The sequence below is a fragment of the Sander lucioperca genome, chromosome 9 (genome assembly GCF_008315115.2).
Source record: "Sander lucioperca isolate FBNREF2018 chromosome 9, SLUC_FBN_1.2, whole genome shotgun sequence".
Classification (NCBI taxonomy): domain Eukaryota; kingdom Metazoa; phylum Chordata; class Actinopteri; order Perciformes; family Percidae; genus Sander; species Sander lucioperca.
In genome coordinates, this window is record NC_050181.1 from 38,812,100 (window position 1) to 38,829,599 (window position 17,500).

Sequence of the window (17,500 nt, forward strand, 5' to 3'; positions counted from 1 at the left end):
ACACACACACACGCACACGTTTCCAGAAGATTAGTAATGCTGCTTACACCAAGGTCCTCCCCTACCTTTGTTATGTAACTTAATAACACCTTCAGACAGTTTGTGCCTCTCCTCTCATCCTCAACGTTAGTTTGATTTCTGGTTTCAGAGTGATGAAGACAGCTGGATATAAAACAGGATGGCGGCTCTACAGGACGATTATTTTCTTGACATTTTCCTAAAACACACTTCATTCAAAGTGGACAGAAACTAAATCAAACTATCAAAAGCCGTCTTGGTTCATCTTTCCACTGTTCCAACAATCACCACTCTGGTTTGGTTGAAATAAACCCTTAATTCACCCATTTACATGTGGAGATATGCTGGCTCTATACACGCTAAAAGTCCTGATTATTTACATGGAGTCTGGTGGAAATATGCTGGCTGTATACACACTAAAAGTATTGATTATTTACATGGAGTCTGGTGGAAATATGCTGGCTCTATACACGCTAAAAGTCCTGATTATTTACATGGAGTCTGGTGGAAATATGCTGGCTCTATACACGCTAAAAGTCCTGATTATTTACATGGAGTCTGGTGAAGTTTGGTGATGGTGATTTTGGGGCTGTTTCATGTTAAACTAAAAGGATCTTACTCTTTAACTAAATGATGTAAGTTGTGTACTGGACTAATTCCAAAGATTGTTGTCCCATCAGTCAAAAAAACGATATTAAGGGTTTGTTGTTTCAGTGTTTAACTTTCCATCATCCGGACCAGCAGGTGGCGGTAGTCAGTTGGACAGCACACACACACACACACACACACACACACACACACACACACACTCTCTCTCTCTCTGGTCCAGACAGAATTTTTCCGTTTTATTAATTAATTTGTGAACCATAAATAAAGTCTCAGTAGATTCTGTAGAAAATGTATTTTATTTATAATAAAACTGTACTTTATTTAAGAAATAAAACAATATAATATACACTATATTTTTTTCCAATTTTTTCTAACCACAACACGACGTTAGGGAGGGTTGGTTGTGGGACTGTTTACTTGTCTGTTATACACACCAATAAAACCAACCAACCATCTGATGCTGGAACCCCCGCCTCCACCTCCACCTCCCCTCACCTGTGGAGAGTTTCCCGGCAGGAGGACAGGTGTATTTACAGCTGGATGTAGCCTATAGATCGATCATTTCTCCGGGGGAGGGCACCGGTGACTCGATGGAGATCGGACCCGCAGAAGATGTGTTCTCGGCGGGCAGGATGCCATGTGGATGCGGGCTTCTGTCCTGCAGGATGCGGGTTACTTTGCAGACTCGGAGCCGCTGATTAGCACCGCGACAGGCCGGGGAGGGAGCCCTAAACAGAGGGGAGACTCCTCTTCTCCGGGGAGGGAGCCCTAAACAGATGGGAGACTGATGCCTACACTTTGGTTCCTCTTCTCGGAGTCTGGATGTGCGAGACAGCCGCTCTCCTCCGCGGCCCCCAGACTGCATCTCTGTCCCCGGGCCCCAGTGCTCTGTCTCCCCGCCGCTGGTTTCAGCATCTGGCCCCGGACCAGGTTAAAGTCAGGAGGGGAGATTTCAAGAACAAGACGCTGTCCGCTGTCGCAGTGTGTTTTTAATTTATTTTTACTCTGTGAAAAATACATAAAATAAAAATGCTAGGCTACTGATACATGTAAAGTAGTTTTTCAGCGGGGTTGGCTGGTGTTTTGTAGCCGATGTCTCTGGTTTCATCCTCCGTCTTTTGTCCTCATGTTTTCTCCCGGAGTTCCTCCCCCCGCGGCGCTGGGCGGGGTTTCATACCGGACTAGACGCTCCTTTTGTCGGATCCGTTTCGAGCTGACTCCCCGGGGTTTACGGCTGAAAAAAACACACTTTGAAAGTCCCGAAATAATCCAAACGACCACAGTGGTGTGCAGTATTAAATCGGGTTTCTGTCTCAATCTGCAGGTGAGTAGTTAGTTGTGATTTTAAAGCATATTTGTGGGTTTTTCTGGTCGTTTGTCCCCGAGTCTCCAGAACATTCATGGCGGCTTCGCAGTGAAGGCTTCTGGGGCAGCTGCTTGTCATCCAGCCCGCTCAGCACCCAAATCTGCACAAATCTGCACTTTGGCAGTTAAATAACTCACACCAGATGAACATAACGTCATTTTAATCCCATATTTTATGCAACCAAAGACACTGTATGTCGACGAATTTTACCTTTTAAGCAGTTTTGCTAAACGCTGCAATTATCTGCTTGCACACGTGTACGAAAACATTTTGTGTTCAAACGCTTTAATATTAATCTCGTGTTTGTATTGTCTCAGTTTACACATTTAGGTAAAAAAGCTTTAGCTAAGTGTACAGTACAGTTCAGCGGAAGCTACGTGGTGACTCCTGCCGGAGAACGGACGCCATTACTGGGGCAGCTGCAGCCTGACGGCCCGCTGCTCTCAGCTAACGTTACCGCTGCACGTCGCACTAACAAACTCCATTTAGAAACCCTAAAACTAAACACGGCGCCAGACTTTTGTCTTATATAAAACATACATCGATATTCTCGTTTATGTCTTTGTGAATTCGGCTCGTAAACAGTTGATTTCAGACAAACTCTTGACTTCTGCCGAGTCGATCCAACCGACTCTCTACTGCCCTCCGTGCTCTGTTTTGGAGGCATCATATTTAGAAATGGAGCCACTTTTAAGAACGTTTTTTCTTTTTTAAATAAATTTAATTCCTGCCGAATAAATTAGTTGCTCATAAAGATCGACGACAGTGTCTCACATTAGCTGTATGTTTACATATATAGGTTTATATAAGCGCTTTTTTATTTAAAGTGACAGATTTTTGAATGGAGTCTGGATAAACATTATAGTGGAGTCCAGCCTGCCCTCAGAATGACCTGTTCTGGGTTCAACACACACTGAGCTCATAACATTGTTGAGCAGTTTCACGCTGAGGCTAAATATTCAGTTTACACCTGTAATACGGGAATACATCGCGTAATCTTCGCCCCGCAGTTTGACCTTGTCAGCGGGCCGCGGTGACGCACCGCAGCCGGGGACAGGTTACCTCGGCCGGTCAGTCAGGGTCAGAACAGCCGGGGACAGGTTGCCTCGGCCGGTCAGTCAGGGTCAGACCAGTCGGGGATCAGAGCGCTGAGGGCTTTATGTTTTTGGGGGAAAACGTTATTGACATTAGCTGCTTTTTATTTTATGGGGCTCAACCCAGACCTACATGGTGTCCCCCGGTCAGATTTTTTTTTCCCATTTTGGCAGATGTTTGCAATATTTTTCAAGCCAATTCATTACAGAAATCTGTTCATCTTTTGGGAAAAAACCTGATAGTTGCCAAGGAAAATGTCAAGAAAATAATCGTCCTGTAGAGCCGCCATCCTGTTTTATATCCAGCTGTCTTCATCACTCTGAAACCAGAAATCAAACTAACGTTGAGGATGAGAGGAGAGGCACAAACTGTCTGAAGGTGTTATTAAGTTACATAACAAAGGTAGGGGAGGACCTTGGTGTAAGCAGCATTACTAATCTTCTGGAAACGTGTGTGTGTGTGTGTGTGTGTGTGTGTGTGTGTGTGTGTGTGTGTGTGTGTGTGTGTGTGTGTGTGTGTGTGTGTGTGTGTGTGTGTGTGTGTGTGTGTGTGTGTGTGTGTGTGTGTGTGTGTGTGTAGAGGAGTGAGGCAGCGGAGTCCTCTCCGTCACTCGCTGCATGATGAACGGCAGCAGCAGCGTCTCTGCGGCTCAGAGCGCCAGGATCAAGAGTGAACCAGGTAACCAACACCTGCTCGTTTTTCTCAACCCACCAGACTCCATGTAAATAATCAGTACTTTTAGCGTGTATAGAGCCAGCATATTTCCACCAGACTCCATGTAAATAATCAGGACTTTTAGCGTGTATAGAGCCAGCATATCTCCACCAGACTCCATGTAAATAATCAGGACTTTTAGCGTGTATAGAGCCAGCATATCTCCACCAGACTCCATGTAAATAATCAGGACTTTTAGCGTGTATAGAGCCAGCATATCTCCACCAGACTCCATGTAAATAATCAGGACTTTTAGCGTGTATAGAGCCAGCATATCTCCACCAGACTCCATGTAAATAATCAGGACTTTTAGCGTGTATAGAGCCAGCATATTTCCACATGTAAATGGATGAATTAAGGGTTTATTTCAACCAAACCAGAGTGGTGATTGTTGGAACAGTGGAAAGATGAACCAAGACGGCTTTTGGTAGTTTTATTTAGTTTCTGTCCACTTTGAATGAAGTGTGTTTTACGATGATAAAAGTCCTGATTATTTACATGGAGTCTGGTGGGTTAGTGACTAACTGCTGCTGAACATTAGTCCTGTAGGGTTACATTACAGCTTGGTTCTTGTTTAATACTGGACCAGTTTCACAGATTGTTGTTCCCAAATCCTTCACAAAAAAGTCTTATTTTGGAGTAGACTGCAGAGTTTGGAGACAAAGTGTTGTACTGTTCCTTTAAGAGACAGCTGCAGTACCTGACAGGTGTGTTGTCAGGTAAAAAGTATTCAGATTACTGTAGTAAAAGTACTAATACCACACTGTATAAAATGCTCTGTTACAGTTAAAGTCCTGCAGTGAAAATGTTACTTAAGTAAAGTCTGTAAGTATCATGTAGTGGAGTAGAAGTATAAAGTGGCATGAAAAGACTCAAGTAAAGTACAAGTACCTCAACATTTGGACTGAAGTACAGTAGTGGAGTACATGTACTCAGTTACATCGTGGCGCTGTGTGTGTGCAGATGATTGGACGAAGGAGGACTGTCTGATGCTGCTGGAGAGGATCCGGACTCTGCTGCCCGACACCGACGCCATGAAGTACAAAACCACCGAGTCGCACTTCGACTGGGACAAAGTCGGCTTCGGCAGCTTCACCGGAGAAATGTGCCGCCAGAAATGGCAGAAAGTCTCCTCTGACGTACGAACCCTCACCACAGCCATCCCATAATATACTCACTACTATTCAGTGGTGGTGCTCTGCTATTGGTCCGTTTTAATCCTGCCGTTGTAATAGTTTTGACACTTTTTCCGACAATTTTGATGCTTTTTGCAGCTCGTTTTCCCGACATTTTTGAAACCTCTTTCGCCCATTTTATTTTGCAGTTGTAGTTGTTGCTATTAACTTATTTTTTTGGGGAAGTTTAGTCAGTTTTTTCGACATTGTTGGTACTTTCTCCTGCTGAAAGTTAGTTTTTTGTGATGTTTTTGATGTTTTTTTCCTCTAAACCGTGTGAAAATGGTGAAAATTTCTATTATTGATTATAAATCCTGTTGTGATGGATGTACTGATCATGTCTGTCTGTCTGTCTGTCTGTCTCTGTGTGTGTGTGTGTGTCTGTCTCTGTGTGTGTGTGTCTGTCTGTCTCTCTGTGTGTGTGTGTCTGTCTGTCTCTGTGTGTGTGTGTGTGTGTGTGTGTCTGTCTGTCTCTGTGTGTGTGTGTGTGTGTGTCTGTCTGTCTCTGTGTGTGTGTGTGTGTGTGTCTGTCTCTGTGTGTGTGTGTGTGTGTGTGTGTGTGTGTGTGTGTGTGTGTGTGTGTCTATCTCTGTGTGTCTGTGTGTGTGTGTGTGTGTGTGTCTGTCTCTCTGTGTGTGTGTGTGTGTGTGTGTGTCTGTGTGTGTGTGTGTGTGTGTGTGTGTGTGTGTCTGTCTCTGTGTGTGTGTGTGTGTGTGTGTGTGTGTGTCTCTGTGTGTGTGTGTGTGTGTGTGTGTCTCTCTGTGTGTGTGTGTGTGTGTGTGTGTGTGTGTCTGTCTCTCTGTGTGTGTGTGTGTCTGTCTGTCTCTGTGTGTGTGTGTGTGTGTGTGTGTGTGTGTGTGTGTGTGTGTGTGTGTGTGTGTGTGTCTGTCTCTGTGTGTGTGTGTGTGTGTGTGTGTGTGTGTGTCTGTCTCTGTGTGTGTGTGTGTGTCTCTGTGTGTGTGTGTGTGTGTGTGTGTGTGTGTGTGTGTGTGTGTCTGTCTCTGTGTGTGTGTCTGTCTCTGTGTGTGTGTGTGTGTGTGTGTGTGTGTGTGTGTGTGTGTGTTTCAGGTCCGTAAGTACAGAACGATGACGGAGCTCATCGTTGATGCCACTGAGTTTGTGAAGAATCCGTACAAAGGCAAGAAACTGAAGGTGAGTCTGAAACCAGTCAGGTCATGTGATCAGTACACAACATAATGGAGATTGTTGTTAGTTGGCATGACAACACGCATCCGTAAACAAGGGTTATAATTCGGGAGACTCACGGACAGATAGGTCTGATTCATGGTTCTGAAATACTAAGTTAGGAGCTACGTTTCCATCCACGTGTCAGTCCAGTTATCTGAAGTTGGGTAAAAGAACTCGTGCTAATGAAGCTGGTGAAAGACTGTTTCCATCCAACGGCTTTACAGCCAATAACAACCTGTGTGTAACGACGTCACGTGCTGTTTAGCGGTCAAATTGGTATATCAGTCCTTCCAGAAAAATGGGGAGTTTTTTGTGATTGTTTTGGGCTAAAATCCTTGATTATGCGGCACGTTTTCTTAAAAAATGCGATGGAATATGCGGGATATTTATGCAATTTTATGCGATGAAATTGCGGGAACTTGCAAAAACTGTGGTTTCATCGCGGGGTTTGCAGCTTTTCGATAGTTACTTACTTACTGCCTACCTACCTACCTACCTACCTACTTACTTACTGCCTACCTACCTACCTACTTACTTACTGCCTACCTACCTACCTACTTACTTACTTACTGCCTACCTACCTACCTACCTACTTACTTACTTACTACCTACCTACCTACCTACTTACTTACGTACTGCCTACCTACCTACTTACTTACTTACTGCCTACCTACCTACCTACCTACTTACTTACTTACTGCCTACCTACCTACCTACTTACTTACTTACTGCCTACCTACCTACCTACCTACTTACTTACTGCCTACCTACCTACTTACTTACTTACTGCCTACCTACCTACTTACTTACTTACTGCCTACCTACCTACCTACTTACTTACTGCCTACCTACCTACCTACTTACTTACTGCCTACCTACCTACCTACCTACTTACTTACTGCCTACCTACCTACCTACTTACTTACTTACTGCCTACCTACCTACCTACCTACCTACTTACTTACTTACTGCCTACCTACCTACCTACCTACTTACTTACTTACTACCTACCTACCTACCTACTTACTTACGTACTGCCTACCTACCTACTTACTTACTGCCTACCTACCTACCTACCTACTTACTTACTGCCTACCTACCTACCTACTTACTTACTTACTGCCTACCTACCTACCTACTTACTTACTGCCTACCTACCTACTTACTTACTTACTGCCTACCTACCTACTTACTTACTTACTGCCTACCTACCTACCTACTTACTTACTTACTGCCTACCTACCTACCTACTTACTTACTTACTGCCTACCTACCTACCTACTTACTTACTTACTGCCTACCTACCTACCTACCTACTTACTTACTGCCTACCTACCTACTTACTTACTTACTGCCTACCTACCTACTTACTTACTTACTGCCTACCTACCTACCTACTTACTTACTTACTGCCTACCTACCTACCTACTTACTTACTACCTACCTACCTACTTACTTACTTACTGCCTACCTACCTACCTACCTACTTACTTACTGCCTACCTACCTACTTACTTACTTACTGCCTACCTACCTACTTACTTACTTACTGCCTACCTACCTACCTACTTACTTACTTACTGCCTACCTACCTACCTACTTACTTACTGCCTACCTACCTACCTACCTACTTACTTACTTACTGCCTACCTACCTACCTACTTACTTACTTACTGCCTACCTACCTACCTACTTACTTACTGCCTACCTACCTACCTACTTACTTACTTACTGCCTACCTACCTACCTACCTACTTACTTACTGCCTACCTACCTACCTACTTACTTACTTACTGCCTACCTACCTACCTAGTTACTTACTGCCTACCTACCTACCTACTTACTTACTGCCTACCTACCTACCTACCTACCTACCTACTTACTTACTGCCTACCTACCTACCTACTTACTTACTTACTGCCTACCTACTTACTTACTTACTGCCTACCTACCTACCTATTTACTTACTTACTGCCTACCTACCTACCTACTTACTGCCTACCTACCTACTTACTTACTTACTGCCTACCTACCTACCTACCTACTTACTTACTTACTGCCTACCTACCTACTTACTTACTTACTGCCTACCTACCTACTTACTTACTGCCTACCTACCTACTTACTTACTTACTGCCTACCTACCTACCTACTTACTTACTTACTGCCTACCTACCTACTTACTTACTGCCTACCTACTTACTTACTTACTGCCTACCTACCTACCTACTTACTTACTTACTGCCTACCTACCTACCTACTTACTTACTGCCTACCTACCTACCTACTTACTTACTTACTGCCTACCTACCTACTTACTTACTTACTGCCTACCTACCTACTTACTTACTTACTGCCTACCTACCTACCTACTTACTTACTGCCTACCTACCTACTTACTTACTGCCTACCTACCTACCTACTTACTTACTGCCTACCTACCTACTTACTTACTGCCTACCTACCTACTTACTTACTTACTGCCTACCTACCTACTTACTTACTTACTGCCTACCTACCTACCTACCTACTTACTTACTTACTGCCTACCTACTTACTTACTTACTGCCTACCTACTTACTTACTTACTGCCTACCTACTTACTTACTTACTGCCTACCTACCTACCTACTTACTTACTTACTGCCTACCTACCTACCTACTTACTTACTGCCTACCTACCTACTTACTTACTTACTGCCTACCTACCTACCTACCTACCTACCTACTTACTTACTGCCTACCTACCTACATACTTACTGCCTACCTACCTACTTACTTACTTACTTACTGCCTACCTACTTACTTACTTACTGCCTACCTACCTACCTACTTACTTACTGCCTACCTACCTACCTACTTACTTACTTACTGCCTACCTACCTACTTACTTACTTACTGCCTACCTACCTACCTACTTACTTACTGCCTACCTACCTACTTACTTACTTACTGCCTACCTACCTACCTACTTACTTACTGCCTACCTACCTACTTACTTACTGCCTACCTACCTACCTACTTACTTACTGCCTACCTACCTACTTACTTACTTACTGCCTACCTACCTACCTACCTACTTACTTACTGCCTACCTACCTACCTACTTACTTACTTACTTACTGCCTACCTACCTACCTACTTACTTACTGCCTACCTACCTACCTACCTACTTACTTACTGCCTACCTACCTACTTACTTACTTACTTACTGCCTACCTACCTACCTACTTACTTACTGCCTACCTACCTACCTACCTACTTACTTACTGCCTACCTACCTACCTACCTACTTACTTACTTACTGCCTACCTACCTACCTACTTACTTACTGCCTACCTACCTACTTACTTACTTACTGCCTACCTACCTACCTACCTACTTACTTACTGCCTACCTACCTACTTACTTACTTACTTACTGCCTACCTACCTACCTACTTACTTACTGCCTACCTACCTACCTACCTACTTACTTACTGCCTACCTACCTACCTACCTACTTACTTACTTACTGCCTACCTACCTACCTACCTACTTACTTACTGCCTACCTACCTACCTACTTACTTACTGCCTACCTACCTACCTACCTACTTACTTACTGCCTACCTACCTACTTACTTACTTACTGCCTACCTACCTACCTACCTACTTACTGCCTACCTACCTACCTACCTACTTACTTACTGCCTACCTACCTACCTACTTACTTACTGCCTACCTACCTACCTACCTACTTACTTACTGCCTACCTACCTACTTACTTACTTACTGCCTACCTACCTACTTACTTACTGCCTACCTACTTACTTACTTACTGCCTACCTACCTACCTACTTACTTACTTACTGCCTACCTACTTACTTACTTACTGCCTACCTACCTACTTACTTACTGCCTACCTACCTACCTACTTACTTACTTACTGCCTACCTACCTACCTACCTACTTACTTACTTACTGCCTACCTACCTACCTACCTACTTACTTACTTACTGCCTACCTACCTACCTACCTACTTACTTACTGCCTACCTACCTACTTACTTACTTACTGCCTACCTACTTACTTACTACCTACCTACTTACTTACTTACTGCCTACCTACCTACCTACCTACTTACTTACTTACTGCCTACCTACCTACTTACTTACTTACTGCCTACCTACCTACCTACTTACTGCCTACCTACCTACTTACTTACAGACCGGACTGACCCAGAACAGACCCAGAACAGACCAGACAGACCAGACTGACCGGTGTGTGTGTGTGCGTGTGTCTTTGTCTCTTTGTGTGTGTGTGTGTGTGTGTGTGTGTGTGTGTGTGTGTGTGTAGGGCAGTATGAGAGCGTACCATGAGGCCCATCCTGATGTGTCCTCTTACTTACTGCCTGCCTGCCTACCTACCTACCTACCTACCTACTTACTTACTTAATTACTGCCTGCCTACCTACCTACATACTTACCTACGAAATTGCGGGAACTCTTTAAAACTGTGGTTTCATCGTGGGGTTTACAGCTTTTCGATGATGATCACGTTGCGTAATTACGTCACTTCATAACGTTCCCATGGCAACAGGGGAAAACGGCTGCTCTTGTGTGAAGTAAACGCAACATTTTTCATCTTTCTGCTAAGATATATGGGACTTTTTACAACGAAAATGTGGGGATTATGAAATCATGCAAGCCCCGCATATTTTGCGCAGAAATCTAAAACCCCCGAAATATATGCGGACTTTGGCTGATTACGCATTGAATTATGGGATGGCATAATTATGTTTTTCTGGAGGGACTGGTGTGTGATGGTGGATTTCTTCCATAAAGCTGGGACGGTGTGTGTGTCCAGAGACACCATGCTGGGAGTCCATCTGGGCCTACTGACTTGTTGGTGCACACCTTTTCTTTTTTAAGCTAATTTTTTGGGCATTTTCGCCTTTAATAGACAGGACAGCTGTAGACAGGAAGGGGGGGGAAGACATGCAGCAAATGGCCCCAGGTCGGACTCGAACCCTGAGCCGCTGCGTCGAGGACTGATGCTGCGTTCAGGACACAATGTTTAGCCTGTAAGTTAGGACTTCAAGTCACGACTCCCGACTTGGTAGCGTTCCAGGCAAAGTCACCACAAACCCTTCTAGCTAGTGTTAGCGGCTACCTAACGTTGACGTTAGCTTGCGCTAGCTGATACTAGCGATTTCTAGTCAGTGACGTATTTTGGGCTTAATTTAATAAACATAAACTGTAGTTCTATCTATCTCTCTCTCTCTCTCTCTCTCTCTCTCTCTCTCTCTCTCTCTCTCTCTCTCTCTATTCTTTAGTATTTCTGAGAGGCTTTGACCTTTGACCCAGTCTCTCTGCTTTCTAACAGACTCATCCAGACTTCCCTAAAAAACCTCTGACTCCGTACTTCCGCTTCTTCATGGAGAAGAGAGCCAAATACGCCAAAATCCACCCAGAGATGAGCAACCTGGACCTGACCAAGATCCTGTCCAAGAAGTACAAGGAGCTGCCTGACAAGAAGAAGGTACACACACACACACACACACACACACACACACACACACACACACACACACACACACACACACACAGAAACACACACACACAGAGAAACACACACACACACACACACACACACAGAGAAACACACACACACACACACACAGAGAAACACACACACACACCGAGAAACACACACACACACACACACACACACACACACGCACACATAGAAACACACACACACACACACACACACACGCACACACATAGAAACACACACACACACACACACACACGCACACACATAGAAACACACACACACACACACACACACACACACACACACACACACACACACACACACATAGAGACACACACACACACACACACACACACACATAGAGACACACACACATAGAAACACACACACACTCACACACAGAGAAACACACACACACACACACACATAGAGACACACCACACACACACACACACACACACACACACACACACACACACACACACACACACACACACACACACACACACACACAGACACACACCCACACACACACACACACACACACACACAGACACACACTCAGGGTTCCTGCCTCATTCTCAACAAGCTTGTACAGGCGATCTTATCTTTCGGTCAGGACCATTTTTTAAATAATAAGTTATTTTGATTAATAATACTTTTGATTAATAATAATTATTTTGATTAATAATAATTATTTTTGATTCCTGCAGCAAAAGTACATCACAGAGTTCCAGCGGGAGAAAGAAGAGTTTGAGAAGAACATGGCTCGATTCAAGTAAGTTCCTCTAAATGTGACCGTCAACCCCCAGATATCAGCTGCTGACATTATGCTTATTGTTTAGCATGTAGTGTGTAGCCTGTAGCGTGTAGCCTGTAGCGTGTAGCCTGTAGTGTGCAGCGTGTAGCCTGTAGCGTGTAGCCTGTAGCATTTAGCATGTAGCATGTAGCATTTAGCATGTAGCATGTAGTGTGTAGCATGTAGCGTGTAGCTTGTAGCATGTTGCGTGTAGCATGTCGCATGTAGCGTGTAGCCTGTAGCATTTAGCGTGTAGCATGTAGTGTGTAGTGTACAGCATGTAGCCTGTAGCGTGTAGCCTGTAGCATTTAGCGTGTAGCATTTAACGTGTAGCATGTAGTGTGTAGCGTGTAGCATGTCGCATTTAGCGTGTAGCATGTAGCCTGTAGCCTGTAGCATTTAGCGTGTATCATGTAGCATTTAGCGTGTAGCATGTAGTGTGTAGCATGTAGTGTGTAGCGTGTAGCATGTTGCATGTAGCATGTCACATTTAGCGTGTAGCGTGTTGCCTGTAGCGTGTAGTGTGTTGTGTGTAATGTGTAGTGTGTAGCGTGTGGTGTGTAGCATGTAGCCTGTAGCGTGTAGTGTGTAGCGTGTAGCCTGTAGCGTGTAGTGTGTAGCGTGTGGTGTGTAGCATGTAGCCTGTAGTGTGTAGCGTGTGGTGTGTAGCATGTAGCCTGTAGCGTGTAATGTGTAGCGTGTAATGTGTAGTGTGTAGCGTGTGGCGTGTGGCATGTGGCATGTAGCATGTAGCCTGTAGTGTGTAGCGTGTAGCCTGTAATGTGTAGCGTGTAATGTGTAGTGTGTAGTATGTAATGTGTAGCGTGTGGCGTGTAGCATGTAGCCTGTAATGTGTAGCGTGTAATGTGTAATGTGTAGCGTGTAATGTGTAGCGTGTGGCGTGTAGCATGTAGCCTGTAATGTGTAGCGTGTAATGTGTAATTTGTAGCGTGTAATGTGTAGCGTGTGGCGTGTAGCATGTAGCCTGTAATGTGTAGCGTGTAATGTGTAATGTGTAGCGTGTGGCGTGTAGCGTTGCTAACTTGAGCTGCCTGCAGGGAGGACCATCCGGAGCTGATAGAAGAGAGGAAGAAGTCTGACCTGCCAGAGAAACCTAAAACCCCCCAACAGCTGTGGTACAACCACGAGAAGAAGACCTACATGAAGATCCACCCTGATGTACACACACACACACACACACACACACACACACACACACACAGAAACACACAAAAACACACAATGTCTCCTCCTTGTTGTCTGCAGGTGAGCCAGAAGGAGCTGAAGGAGGCTCTGAGGAGACAGTGGTCCCAGCTCTCAGACAAGAGGAGACTCAAATGGATCAGCAAAGCTCTGGAGCTGCAGAAAGACTACGAGGTACCAGACCCAGACAGGACTGACCCAGAACAGACCCAGAACAGACCAGACAGACCAGACTGACCTGTGTGTGTGTGTGTGTGTCTTTGTCTCTTTGTGTGTGTGTGTGTGTGTGTGTGTGTGTGTGTAGGGCAGTATGAGAGCGTACCATGAGGCCCATCCTGATGTGTCCTCTGATGACCCGGTCCGGTCGGTCCTCACTAAAGCAGAAAGACAGCTGAAGGACAAGTTTGATGGACGACCAACCAAACCCCCACCGTGAGTCTCCTACTCTCCAGCTGTGTGTGTGTGTGTGTGTGTGTGTGTGTGTGTACAGCAATGGGTACTCCCTGTACTAACAGCTGTGTATGTGTATGTGTTTGCAGTAATGGGTACTCTCTGTACTAACAGCTGTGTATGTGCAGTAATGGGTACTCCCTGTACTAACAGCTGTGTATGTGTTTGCAGTAATGGGTACTCCCTGTACTAACAGCTGTGTGTGTGTATGTGTTTGCAGTAATGGGTACTCCCTGTACTACCAGCTGTGTATGTGTTTGCAGTAATGGGTACTCCCTGTACTAACAGCTGTGTATGTGTATGTGTTTGCAGTAATGGGTACTCTCTGTACTAACAGCTGTGTATGTGCAGTAATGGGTACTCCTTGTACTACCAGCTGTGTATGTGTTTGCAGTAATGGGTACTCCCTGTACTACCAGCTGTGTATGTGTTTGCAGTAATGGGTACTCCCTGTACTACCAGCTGTGTATGTGTTTGCAGTAATGGGTACTCCCTGTACTACCAGCTGTGTATGTGTTTGCAGTAATGGGTACTCCCTGTACTACCAGCTGTGTATGTGTTTGCAGTAATGGGTACTCCCTGTACTAACAGCTGTGTATGTGTTTGCAGTAATGGGTACTCCCTGTACTACCAGCTGTGTATGTGTTTGCAGTAATGGGTACTCCCTGTACTAACAGCTGTGTGTGTGTTTGCAGTAATGGGTACTCCCTGTACTGCGCTGAGCTGATGGTGAACATGAAGGACGTCCCGAGTACTGAGCGGATGGTACTCTGCAGTAAACAGTGGAAGATGATGACGCAGAAAGAGAAGGACATGTTCCAGAAACGCTGCGAGCAGGTTGGTACCAACCAGCGCTGACATCACACTAGCGCTGACATCACACTAGCGCTGACATCACACCAGCGCTGACATCACACCAGCACTGACATCACACCCGCGCTGACATCCAGCCCGGTCTCACGGCAGTTCGTGTAAATGTCACGTTATTTTTAATCTATTGATACGTGTTCACGGAGAGGTTTTTCTCGTTTTTTACGTGGTGGTCAGCACGAACATGTGAAGTAATGTATTTCAATGGGAAGCATATTTTGTGGTCACAGCACGAAAATGGTAGGGAGTAGAATAAAGAGCTGAAAATCTGCGGTTGGTCGGGGGGGTGGATGGGTCAACCAACACAGGACTTTCACCCTGGCGAGCGGGGATCGCGTCCCGCGTGTGGCGTTTTGTTTCCCGGGGATCGCGTGGCGTTTTGTCCCGTGTGTTATTGTGGTGCGTCCCCCGTGGCCATCTCCCGGCGTGTAAGGCGCCCTTTCTCCGTCGGTTTTCTCCTAAACCCAACCTCCGCCGTCCCGTTATTGTGGCGTGTTCCCAGCGGGCCGCCTCCCAGCTTATTGAGCGTCATTTTCGGCCGTTTCCCGGCGTCCTTTCCCCGAGAAAATAACGTCACATTTACACGTAAAAAACGAGAAAAACGTCCCCATGAACATGAATCAATAGATTAAAAATAACGTCACATTTACACAAACTGCCGGGAGACTGGGTTGTGACATCACACCAGCGCTGACATCACACCAGCGCTGACATCACACCAGTGCTGAATCTCACTTCTCTGATTGGCTATCTCCGAGGAGCGACGACACAGAGGCTATAGGTTCAGACTGCAGGCAATAGTGGCCCAAATCTGGGTCAGGTGACCAGCTCGGACGTCTCCAGAAGTAGTGTGAACACTCAAATCGGATGGAGACCACTTCCAAAAAAAATCCAAATTAAGCATTAAGACTTGTGGCGTGAACGGAGCCTGAGAGCAGCCTGAAGGCCCAGACCCACCAACCAGACCCACTAACCAGACCCACTAACCAGACCCACCAACCAGACCCACCCACCAACCAGACCCACCAACCAGACCCACCAACCAGACCCACTAACCAGACCCACTAACCAGACCCACCAACCAGACCCACCAACCAGACCCACTAACCAGACCCACCAACCAGACCCACCCACCAACCAGACCCACCAACCAGACCCACCAACCAGACCCACTAACCAGACCCACTAACCAGACCCACCAACCAGACCCACCAACCAGACCCACTAACCAGACCCACCAACCAGACCCACCCACCAACCAGACCCACCAACCAGACCCACCAACCAGACCCACTAACCAGACCCACCAACCAGACCCACCCACCAACCAGACCCACCAACCAGACCCACCAACCAGACCCACTAACCAGACCCACCAACCAGACCCACCCACCAACCAGACCCACCAACCAGACCCACCCACCAACTAGACCCACCCACCAACCAGACACACCCACCAACCAGACCCACCCACCAACCAGACCCACCAACCAGACACACCAACGGTTGGTGTGTCTGGTTGGTGGGTCTGGGTCTGGTTGGTGGGTCTGGTTGGTGGGTCTGGTTGGTTTAAGAGAAGTGAGATTCAGCCGAGCATTCCCAAACTCCTCAACGTGAAACCTGCTCTCACTTCCTGTTCTTCTGCTGTTTGTGTTTCAGAGGAAGAAGCAGTACGACATCGACCTGCAGAGGTTTCTGGAGGTACGGCAACATCTCTCCTTCAGTCACTTATCACGTCTTCAGTCAACCTGACAATATCCACATGATGACTTTCTCCTGCTTCACACTATAAATAAAGTAGTTTTGAATAAAGTGGGACTGTGTTTTCAGAGTCTCCCCGACGAGGAACGAGGCCGGGTCATGGGCGAGGAGAAACTGGGCGGGGCCAAGCTGGGGGCCAGCCCCCACAGAGCCAAGTCTCCTTCTGTCAAGGTGTCAACACACACACACACACACACACACACAGACACACACACACACACACACACACACACACACACACACACACACACAGAGAGACACACACACACACACACACAGAGACACACACACATAACACAGAGAGACACATACACACACACACACACACACACACAACACAGAGAGACACACACACACACACACACACACACACACACCACAGAGAGACACACACACACACACCACAGAGAGACACACACACACACACACAGACACACACACACACACACACACACACACACACACAGACAGACAGACAGACAGACACAGAATAGAAGTGGGGCGGTCTGAACTCACCTGTCAGGTGTATGTTTCCCGTCCATCCCAGGAGCGGTGTCGGGAGGCGGAGCCAGAGACGTGGACGCCCGCCGGACAGCCCAAAGACAGACGGGACGGGAAGAAGGCGGCGAAGCTCCCGGAGACGCCGAAAACAGCCGAGGAGATGTGGCAACACAGCGTGATGGGAGACTACCTGGCCAAATACAGAGTGAGCTCC

The 17,500-nt window shown here is 46.1% G+C and overlaps 2 protein-coding genes and 1 long non-coding RNA gene across 10 annotated transcripts in view; 2 read left to right on the forward strand and 1 right to left on the reverse strand.

Moving 5' to 3' along the window:
- LOC118495833 overlaps positions 1-17,500 on the reverse strand; it is a 145,288-nt gene that overhangs the window by 96,547 nt on the left and 31,241 nt on the right. The gene's annotated exons all lie outside the window — the stretch shown is intronic.
- LOC118495823 (zinc finger protein 335-like) overlaps positions 1-17,500 on the forward strand; it is a 96,192-nt gene that overhangs the window by 66,399 nt on the left and 12,293 nt on the right. The window lies entirely within an intron of this gene.
- Positions 1,223-17,500, forward strand: part of LOC116037189 (nucleolar transcription factor 1-A-like) — a 23,543-nt gene continuing 7,265 nt past the window's right edge. Inside the window, exons 1-14 of one of the 7 annotated variants that reach the window (XM_036005029.1) lie at positions 1,226-1,951; positions 3,668-3,766; positions 4,766-4,941; positions 6,046-6,129; positions 11,529-11,684; positions 12,416-12,480; positions 13,560-13,680; positions 13,768-13,878; positions 14,009-14,136; positions 14,244-14,259; positions 14,866-14,991; positions 16,684-16,725; positions 16,855-16,956; positions 17,309-17,491. In XM_036005029.1, the coding sequence (XP_035860922.1) occupies positions 3,706-3,766; positions 4,766-4,941; positions 6,046-6,129; positions 11,529-11,684; positions 12,416-12,480; positions 13,560-13,680; positions 13,768-13,878; positions 14,009-14,136; positions 14,244-14,259; positions 14,866-14,991; positions 16,684-16,725; positions 16,855-16,956; positions 17,309-17,491 (1,371 nt within the window). In that variant the 5' untranslated portion in view covers positions 1,226-1,951; positions 3,668-3,705. Of the gene's footprint in view, positions 1,952-3,667; positions 3,767-4,765; positions 4,942-6,045; positions 6,130-11,528; positions 11,685-12,415; positions 12,481-13,559; positions 13,681-13,767; positions 13,879-14,008; positions 14,137-14,243; positions 14,260-14,849; positions 14,992-16,683; positions 16,726-16,854; positions 16,957-17,308; positions 17,492-17,500 lie in introns of all 7 variants that reach the window. The other 6 variants (XM_036005030.1, XM_036005028.1, XM_036005031.1 and 3 more) reach the window with 6 other exon arrangements.